General features: G+C 48.8%; 1 protein-coding gene across 40 annotated transcripts in view; it reads left to right on the top strand.

The window, feature by feature from the left end:
- The first annotated feature begins 2,967 nt into the window (after nucleotides 1–2,967).
- LOC126013962 (histone-lysine N-methyltransferase PRDM9-like) overlaps nucleotides 2,968–10,328 on the top strand; it is a 34,982-nt gene continuing 27,621 nt past the window's right edge. For all 40 annotated transcript variants that reach the window (XM_049777228.1, XM_049777221.1, XM_049777214.1 and 37 more), the window contains exons 1-2: nucleotides 2,968–3,061; nucleotides 5,619–5,745. In XM_049777228.1, coding sequence (XP_049633185.1) covers nucleotides 3,029–3,061; nucleotides 5,619–5,745 — 160 coding nt within the window. In that variant the 5' untranslated portion in view covers nucleotides 2,968–3,028. The remainder of the gene's footprint in view (nucleotides 3,062–5,618; nucleotides 5,746–10,328) is intronic.

Raw genomic sequence — 10,328 nt, 5'->3', positions numbered from 1 at the left:
GCCCTAGGTGCTGTCTCCTTTGTGCCTGGCAGTCAGCCATGGAACCCCTCAACTCCAGATTTGTGCCTAAAGGCTTCTCTTGCTTGCCCTCACTCTCAGTATCATGACCACAGGCAGAAGAAGTTCTGAGAAAAAACAGCTTAGTCACATGACAGGAGCACCCATATCAGAGGCACCCTTACTTAATTCCCTCTGCAGCGCCCCCTAGCCACGTCCCTGCAGCTCTGCTCTGAAGAAGGAGCAGCTGTACCAGCACATGCTGCTGCAGAAGCAGCTCTTGACTGGCTGGAGCAGGGAACTCGGGCCAAGGAAGACAGAGAGGAAAACACACCTATATTCATTACAGCGCTATTTACAATAGCCAGACTCTTAAACAACCAAGATGCCCCTCAACAGATGAATGTCTAAAGAAACTGTGTTTCAATCATACAATGCACACCCCCTTTAACAGCACCCATTTCTTACCATCGGTATGCCCAGTTTTCCTTCTGACCTCTCACTTGCTTGCCTCTGAAAATTTTATTTCCCTCTCTTCCATTTTTCCGTTGTAGACACTGGTTTGCCCTCCTGTTAAAGAGGGGAACTGTGCATATCATTTCATTTCATTTTAGCACATAGTTCTTGTCCAGAGTGTTAAGTTTCAACTATCATTGTCACCGGCCATCATTCCCTTCTGTATCCTAGCTGCACGCTCCACAATGTGTGGCAAGCTTACCAATGACTGGTTCTCCTGATCTTCATCTGTATTGTCTCTGGATATCTAGCTATACTATTGTGTTTTTTATAGCCCACAAGTGAGTGAGATTCTTCTATGTCTATTCTGCTCCCTATGACTCATTTCACTCTGCACAATACTCTCCATATCCTTCCATGTATAAACAAATGCCTGACTTCTTTTTTCCTAACAGCTCCATGGTATTCCGGTGCATCTATGTGCTCAGAGGATTCTTTATCCACTCCTCTGATCTTGGGCAATTGGGCTGTTTTCAGATTGTGTCTATCGTAAATACTGCTTACCAAGTGTGATTCGTGAGCACACAACCGGAGTAAATATATGCATGGCCCGGTGGGTACCCTGGTAGTATATAAAGATCATTAAAAAGAAAAACAGTCATTGGTCATTGACGTTTCAGAGGAATATGCTATGGTGGGATCTTTGTAACATTTATTTTGTGTTGAGGGCCCCGCGTGGCGATGCTGAGGGTTCCTCTGGCTCTGCAATTCGGAATGACTCCTGGCCGCCTCATGGGCCCCTATGGGATGGCTGGGATCGGACCCGGGCAGGTCGTCCGCCAGGCTGCGGCCCTCCCTACGTCCGCTGGCGCAGGCTCTCTCGAGGCCTCGTCCACGGCAAGGTGCGTTTCCTTTCCGTTGTGCGGGGCCGACCTGGCGCGCGCCTTCCCAAGCCCCCGCGCCGGGTGGTCGCTGCTCGATGGAAACGGCCCTTCCGCGTCCGCCGAGGAGCGGCTGCCGGCAGCTGAGCCCGAGCGGGCGGGCGCTGGCCTCGGGCCAGGAAGGGGCTGGCCGCGGGAAAGGGAGGGAGGGAGGGAGGAGGCGCTTCCGGGGCCTGGGTCCGAGAGGCGGGCGGCTTTCTCCCGGTGGCGTGCGCCCTTCCTTCCCGGTCCCGGCCCGGTGAGCGGGGCGCCCGGGAGGGAGGGGGAGGGGAGGAGGCGCGTCGGGGCCGCTTCGGCCCCGGACCGGGCGCCTGGGGCTCTCCGCGGTCGGTCTCCGGGCGCCGGCGCTCTCCCCGACCCCACTGCCGGCCCCGGCCCGCGAGGGTCCGCCCGCCCGCCCGAGAGGGGTTTCGCCCCCGCCGCGCGCCCAGCTCGGGGCCCCCCGTGGCTCTGGGAGCGGCGGCCGCGGGCTTCGGGGACGGCGGGAAGGAGCCTTTCTTCTCGGCCGGGAACTTGTGCGGAACCCTCTCGGGCAAGGGGGAGCGGGCGCACCCCGCGAGGTCGGGCACAGGGGCCCCTCCGCCTTTGGACCCCTGGCACAGCCGCCTGCGGGCGCCGCCGCCCCTGCGAGAGCTCTCGGCGGGAAGGGGCTGCGTCGAGTCCGGACGCTCCGAGCGCGGACACGGCCGCGTCGTGGCCCCGGGTGGACTCGGGACACGCGCTGCTCGGGCGCTTCCCACCGAAGGCACCGGCTCCGGGAGCCCCTCAAAGACACCGGACGCGAGACCCGCGCCAAACCCAGGGACCGTGATTCCAGCATCGAGGCAGGGCGGTCAGCGTCGCCGGGGGCTGGACTAGAGAGAGGCTGAGAGCCCGAGCCCAAGTCCAACGGACCTTTCTAGCTCTCTGGGTGAGTTAGGTCTAGACTGGAGACTAAGTCTCCGTCCTTCAGCGTCCCTGGGAGTCGTGCAAGGACGAAGGCGAGACCTTGATTCTGCTCAAGGCGCTCCTGGAGCTAGCCAGTGAGCCAAGACCCTGAGCAAGGACCGAGCAGGGCTTTTATAGGTGCATTTAGGGAGGCAAGAAGAGCATCGTTTTGAGGTTACAGCCAGCTTGCATTGGTTACGTTTTGTAACAGCTTCACTCGCTGGAGCATTTTGTGAAGGTTTCAGCGGCGATTTCTATAGAAGAATGTGGTTAGCCATTAACTGGGGCTGCACGGACACACCGGGCGGTGGGGTCTCCTGTGTAGGCCCCCTCAAGAATCTTCCTAACAGGTTCAGTGCAAAATTACAGACCATCCGAGGACAGTAAATTCCAGGAAGTTAACAGGTTACATTGCCACACCCTAGTTTGAGCAACAGGATATGCATTAGGGAAGGGGAGTTTAGAGGTTATTATTTAGCCACAGGGCTACATTTTACTGTTCCCGTATCTTTCACCAAATGTTCCCCGAAAGGAGCGGGTGGTTGGTTGATGCCAGGTTCAGATGTGCTGATCAGGGTTAGAATCCAGCAAGACCCAGCGGGAAGCACCTGGGCAGGGCCTGTGCTCATCTTTGTTGCTCAGGACTGTGACTTTTCCAGGACTTTGGCCTTGCTGCTGCACTTTAGGAATAATCCAGGCCGGAGGAGATGGGGTCTCACCGTCTAACGTCCTGTCCCCAGGTAAGGGGGCAGCATGGGCTCTGAGAAGGACAGGGGAAGGGGAAGGAAGGAGTGTAAGATGTTTTAGGAAGGAATTTGGGGAGGGGTGTGGCCCTGGTCTCTGCAGTTTGTTCTTTTTTTTTTCCTTTGTTCTTGTTTGCTGTCTTGTGCTTATTTTGGGAGCTACGCAGGTGTTGCTCACACCTTCTTCCTGACTCCTGCCAGTCTGAGACTGTATTGAATGCCAGGTTCCAGGGTTGAGCTCTTGGTAATATAAACCTGAATGTTGGTTAAGGAGTCCTTGATCCCAGGATTTCTGCCATAAGATAACATTTCTCCCTCACCTGGAGAAAGGTTCTTTAATTTATTTCTATTTATGGCACCATGGTTGAAAGGAAATTCTTCTGGCTCTGCACTCTGGAATCATACCTTCTAGGACTGGTATTGTTAGGGTCTAGAGATTAATTCTTCATCCTTCAGTGTCCCTGGGAGTCCCAAGAAGTCACACACAACCATGCAAGGACAAAGGTGAGAACTTTATTATGACGCGTCAGGGTTTCTGCTCAAGGCCTCCTCAGAGCTAGCCAGTGAACAAAGACCCTGAGCAAGGATCAAGCAGGGTTTTTATAGGGTGCATTTTAGGGAGGCTAAAAGAACATTTTTTTGAAGTTACAGCGAGCTTGCATTGGTTACATTTTGTGACAGTACTGGAACATTTTGTGACAGCTTCACTTGCTGGAACATTTTGTGACAGTTTTTTCAGCTGAAATTTCTATAGAAGAATATGGTTAGCCATTAACTGGGCATGCTGGCTGCATGTACACACTAGGGGGTGAGGTCCTGTGTAGGGCCCCTCAGAATTTTCCAAACAGTACAGCCTGGACAGCCCTATCTAAGTCAAGCACCCACCAAATTGTCTTGATGTCCAACACAGGGTTCTTTAGTATTTTTCTGCTACTCTTAGATGCCAGGCTGTTGGGTTACTGATCGTAACCCATTAATAATTGTACTCCACCCTAAGGTGTGATCTGATGATAGTATGTTGGATTATTCTTTACTTGATATTCTTTTCCCACCCCAGGGTGGTACCTGATTCTTGTCAATAAAAGCAGGGGTCTGAGGAAAGCAAAGCTTCATTCTTCAGTCTTCAGCTTAGCTGCGCTCCTTTTTAGGAGCAGAAAGCTTGGGTGGTTTGGATTCCTTGCTTGAGCACTGGATTTCCTGAACCCTTTCTTGTACTTCTTCACTGTTTGAATTATTTCCTGTGGGTCTTTACAACTGGAACTGTTCCCCCTGCCCTAGTTGGATAGGGGAATGGGAGCTGCCTTTCCTGTCTGGGAGCTTGGTGGGAATCAAACCTCAACCATCTCCTAGAGAACTGACCATTCACCAGGCTGATGCCTGGGTCCTACCTCTGGGCTCCTGGCGAAGAATTTTCTAGACCTTATTGGAAAGAATACAGCAAGGACCTTTCCTACATGTGCATTTTCCTGTGGGTTTTGTTTGGTTTTAGTTTTAGGTACTTTGTGCTGTGCTGTGTCTGCTTTTCTGTTTTGTCCTGAAATTTGTACCACATTGGTGGTGCTCAGGCTTTTCCTTGACTCTACATAGAGGGTTCTCTCCAGGTGACATAGGGGACACTAGCCTGTGCCTGGGTTGATCCATTCTGCACCTTCCCTGGCAGTGTTGCTCAAGACCTAGGGCATGCAGCTCAACTCTTTTGTCCTTCACTCTGCAGAGTCCAGCTCTGCAGCCACATTTGTCCTCAGTGAACCAGGTGCACTTCCAAAGCCTCCTTGTCTGCAGTCCCATGACTTGTGGTTCTAATTGGGAAACAGGAACAAAGGACCTTTCTGGAAGCCATAGTTACTGGGAGTTGGGTCATTTTCTTTTCTTGGGGGAGGGGTCGAGGTTGGGTCATACCTGCTGGTGCTCAGGGTTTATTCCTGGCTCTGCACTCAGAAACTTCTCCTGGCAATCTCGAGGGACGGACTATATGGGATGCTGGGAATTGAATCGGGGTTTGTCTGGTGTTGGCTACACGCAAGGCAAGTGTTCTACTGCTGTGCTGTTGCCCTCGCCTGTGTTGGGCCATTTTGACCTGCACCAGGAAGGATTTGTTTGGGTGTGAAACATGAGTGCTGACATCCCCAGAAGCAGGTTTGTTTCACTCACTGGACCCTGAATTTACCTTTTCGCCATTTGTATCCTGGGCAGAGATGGGCTTTGGCAGCGGGAGAGGCTAGTGTGTCATTGGGCCACATACGGAGTTGCTGTTTCAGCTCCTTTGGCTCTGTAGCCTTGGTTTCTTCCACCAGTGCTCAGTGAATCTAATGCACGGATTGGCCCTGGGGGGTCTGTGTGCAAAGCAGCGCCTCCCAGGAACCTTCTTAAATACTGTCGGCATATCATGTTGGCTGATGAGGCTTTCTAGCCTGGGATGTCAGGGAACCTTCCCCTCTGGGTGCCCATGGAGGAGGATGTGTAGGTTGAGTGCTCTCAAGGGCAGATTGGATAGGCCCTGAGTCCCTCTAGGACCCGAAGGTATCCTATCTGACTCCCTCCTTTGTGTGCTTAGGGCTTGGTGACCTTCCCTGATGTGGCCATGAACTTCTCCCCAGAGGAGTGGGCATGCCTGGATGTCTCTCAGAAGAAGCTCTACACAGATGTGATGCTGGAGACCTACAAGCACCTGCAGGCAGTAGGTGAGAGCTGCCCTGGCCCCCAGTATAGGTGCTGTGGGCTACAACCTGGGGTGACAGGGAGGTGCCTGGATCTGCAGGGATATGGGTTCAACCGGGGACTTGACATGTTTCTGCTGAGCCCAAGGTCAAACCCTTCCCTACTATTCCTTTTTTTGTTTTAAAAGTTTTTAGTTATTTTGGTTTGGGTCCACACCCAGCAGTGCTCAGGGATTAATCCTAGCTCTGCTCAGAAATCTCTCCTGGCAGGCTCAGGGGACCACATGGGATGCTGGCAATCAAGCCTGGTTCTGTCCCAGGTCAGGCAAAAGCCCTATGGCTGTGCTATCTCTGGTTTCTCTTCTCTTCTATTCTTACCCCCCAGCCCCTGACTTTATTTCTCTGATGAATCCAAGCTTATATTTGTAAATGTCTTTTCAGTGACTAGCAATATACATTGTTTCACGGGTGGGTTTGCCATCTCTGGGCCAAACTTGATTTGGTCCCTGGCTCTGCATATGCTCCCCTAAGCCTGACAGTGTGCCCCCTGAGCACAGATCCAGAGATCAACCCTGGTTACTGTGGCCAAACTGGCCAAAAGTGATGTGATTTTATGAACTGCGTGATCTTAGCCTCTGGACTCTGACTCAAGGATCATTCCTGAAAGCTTTTGCCATCATCATCATTGCCAGTAAAGCATCCCTGGGTTGTCCTGTTTATGGTCACGTGCTCTCCTCTCTACTATTCTCTCAGTCCTAATGAGATACAAAATTTATAAGTGAGTTTATTTTTTTTTCATAATCTCAAAAGTTCCACTTGGTAGTAGATCCTGGGGTCTCTCCAGTGCTTACTGGGACATCGTTGTGGGGTGATATCAAATCTGATGTTCCTGCATGCAGATCACGTTACCCAATATATTGCATCCTTTCTCAGACCATGGACAATTTGACATTTTTTATTTGTTTTTGTATTTGGACTGCACAGGCAGTCCAGTGGCTTATGCCCAGATATGCACCCAGAAATCCCTTCTGGTGGGGCTTGGTGGAAGCTGTATGGTTCCTGGGATCGAATCATTGTCATTCTGATCATGTCCCATGCCCTAACTTCCGTAATATCAGTCCAGCCTCTCATTTTTAAGACATACTTTTTGGGTGAATGTTTTTCTGTCTGGGGGATACAAGGGATTGTCTGATCATATGGCAGTTCAATTTTGGGGACAGTGAGAACCCTCCATACAGTTTTCCATAGAGGTTGGATCAGGCAGCATTCCCACAAGGAGCAGGAGCGGAGGAGAGTTCCTTTCTGACCACAGTCCCACCAGCAGAGACTGTTCCCAGTATTTTTGATATGTGCTGTCTTCACTGGTGTAAGATGATATCTCATTGTTGTCTTGATATGGAATTCCCTAATGATAAGTGACTGTAAAATAAAAATCACAAGTTGCGAGAGCACCCCTTGAATATATTTATTTATATAAATATATTATTTATGTTTCTAAATCCCATCGAAGAGGTCTGAAGCAGAGTAGTGGCAAAAAAATAACCCAAGCTAGTCAGGTGAGAGTAATGGCTTCTCCCTCTTGGTCTCTGCCAGAGCCAAAAACCAGAACTCCATTTTCTTTTATTAAACCAATTCCCAATACACCAAATAGGGGGAAGGTTGATAGTAATCCAGGAGGGCTTTGTATATCAAAAGAGAAATTTAAGGGAAAGAGGGAGAAGGAAAAAGGAAGAATGCCTTTGCTTTTGGTTAATAGCTGGGTGTCATGTCAGAGTTTCACCCTTTCTGTTTAGTACACAACAAAAATAGGAAAAGCTGTAAGTTTTTATTTTGGGGAGGGGGGAGATGTTACATCCGGCGTCACTCAGGGGTTATTCCTGGTTCTACACTCAGAAATTGCTCCTGGCAGGCTCGGGGGACCATATGGGATGCCGGGATTTGAACCACCGACCTTCTGCATGCAAGGCAAACGCCTTACGTCCATGGTATCTCTCCGGTCCCAAGCTATAAATTTTTTTCTACTTTTCTCCACCAAAGGCAGGAACCCTAGATCAGAAGTTATAAAAATGGTTATTTTGCAATATGCACAGTAAAAGTTGGCTCTAAAAGCAACAAAGGTCAATTTGTGCATACATATTCTCAAAACAATCCACTTATTTCGTATCTTTGTTTTATGCATATCACAAAATTTTATTTCATAGACTTCCCTGAACCATAAACATTAGAACCTTTCTGAAAATACACTGAATTTGAAAATTCTTAGACATTCTTAGAGTCTAGAATGTTTGAGTTTCTTCTCATATTCATCTCAAACAAAATCACAAGAACATTTCTGCAGATATATATAGTTTAAAAATACGTTTGCCACAAAGCATCCTTATGATGAGCACTGTAATAAGAGTATAGTATTGAAATTCCTTTTCCATAGACTTCTGTGGACAAAGACATTAGAACATTTTTGCAGACATAATTGGTGAATAAGTTGCTAAGTAATATACGCAAACATCACAGCCATTAGGAAACATTCACTCGGATAGCTGACACCTTTTAAAAGCCTAACATTTTGCCTTTCTTTGGAACTATGCAAACTGATATTAAACCATTAAGGTTGAAAGCAAATTTTTCTGTTGGCAGGGGTCCTGGAAGACAAAAGAGAAGCTATTAGAATCTATATAAACAGAACATACAGTTTAATCAGCAATATAATGACAGATACAAATAGGATCAATAGATTAACCTACAAGAAAGTTACAGAGGTTCTGAAAGCAGTTTCTCCCCAGTGTGGTCCTCTGCTGGGCTTGGATCCTCCATCTTCTTCTGTACTAGGCTGGTGAGGTCATCTGGGATGGAAATGCCTTCGGTTCCTGAGCTGGAATCTGGGTGGCAGATTATCTCCCTGCTTATCTCCCTGCTATTATTAATGTTTCCCTCAAATGGAGCTTTCTCTTTGGCTTCTACACTATCAGTGACCTCAATATGTTATGTGGGCCACGGTCCTCACACAAAACACTTTGGTAGAAGAAAGGTGGTAGGGTCTCAGTCTCTGGGATGGTGCTCAGAGTCTTCAGCTCTCTTCCTGTCACTACCTACTTCTGCCTGAAAGGGTCTCTTAACACATTCAGAACAGGGGCAGTGTCCACCAATGTTCTGGTGATGGGCACTGCACACTCAGTCCAATTCAAGGAGGCCGTCATAGTGATTGTCCACCAGAGGGTCAAGGCACCATCATGCGGCCTTCTTGGGCCCCTGGGCTCTGGGTCTCTGGAGGTCAGTAGAAATAAAATCTTCAGTGTTGTTAAATCACCCCATGCACCATAATTCTACCTACTCCCCCCTCCATGCAGACAGGTGTGGAGAAGCAGGGTAGTGTTGAAGAAATACAAACTCAAGCTAGAGGCCGGAGAGATAGTATAAAGGCAAGGCATTTGCCTTCCATGCAGAAGGTTGGTGGTTTGAATCCCAGCACCCCATATGGTCCCCCTAGCCTGCCAGGAGGCGATTTCTGAGTTTAGAGCCATTGAGTATCCCCTGAGCGCTGTTGGGTGTTACCCAAAAATAAAATTTAAAACAAACAAACAAAAAAAAACCCCAAGCTAGTCAGGAGAGAGTAATGGAGTCAATGGCTGCTCATGGTCTCCCTCTGGTCTCTGCCAGAGCCAAAAGCCAGAACTCTCTTTCTTTTATTAAGAAATTCTCAGTATACCAGGAGGGGGAAGGTACAGAGTAATCCAGGTGGGATCTACATATCAAAACAGATTTATGGAAAGAGGAAGATGGGGAAGCACCTTTGTTTTGGGTTAATAGTTGGGTGTCATCTTCCAGTTTTGGTTTTTGGACCACAAGCAGAGGTGCTCAGGGGCAACTCCTGGTTCTACACTCAGAAATCACTCCTTCCAGGCTCAGGAGACCATATGGAATACCTGGTATCAAACTCAGTTCCAACCAAGATTTGTTGTGTGCAAGGCAAACACCTTGCCACTGTGCTATCACTCTGGCTCCATTGGACAGTATTTTAAATGGGATAGACTCTTTGACCTCTTTCTCCTCAGATTCATTATTTGTATAAAGGAATGCAACTGTCTTTGTGTATTCACTTTCTTTAGCCTCTCACTTTGCTGTATAGGTTTATTGTTTCTAGGAGCTTTTGTGTGGAGTTTTTAGAGTCCTCGATGTATAGTATCTTATCATCTGCAAATATAGTTTCACTTCCTCCTTTCTGATTTGGATTCTTTGATTTCCTTCTCCTGTCTGATTGCTATTACTTGGACTTCTAATACTATGATGAGTAAGAGTGAAGGCAGAGGACATCCTTGCCTAGTGCCTGACCCTAGTGGAAATGCTTTCAATTTTTTGACATTAAGAATAATGGTGGCTACGAAACTACGCCTGCCCAGTGGGGCCCGACTGTGAAAAACTGTGAGTGCTGCCTGTGTGTGTCTGTGTACTGTCCTCTTGCGTGAACCTCTTGGGAGTGGGCTGAAAAGAGGCTCCAGAAAACTCACTCTCCCAGAGGCCAATTCCAGGGCGGGACTCCATGACATGAAAACCGGCTAGGCTTTGCAGAAGCCAGGTCCCCTGTTTGTGACGTCAGGCTGGGAAAATCCACG

The sequence above is a fragment of the Suncus etruscus genome, chromosome 7 (assembly GCF_024139225.1).
Source record: "Suncus etruscus isolate mSunEtr1 chromosome 7, mSunEtr1.pri.cur, whole genome shotgun sequence".
NCBI lineage: Eukaryota > Metazoa > Chordata > Mammalia > Eulipotyphla > Soricidae > Suncus > Suncus etruscus.
Note: the sequence above shows the minus strand (reverse complement) of the source record. Positions and strands in the feature narration are given on the sequence as shown.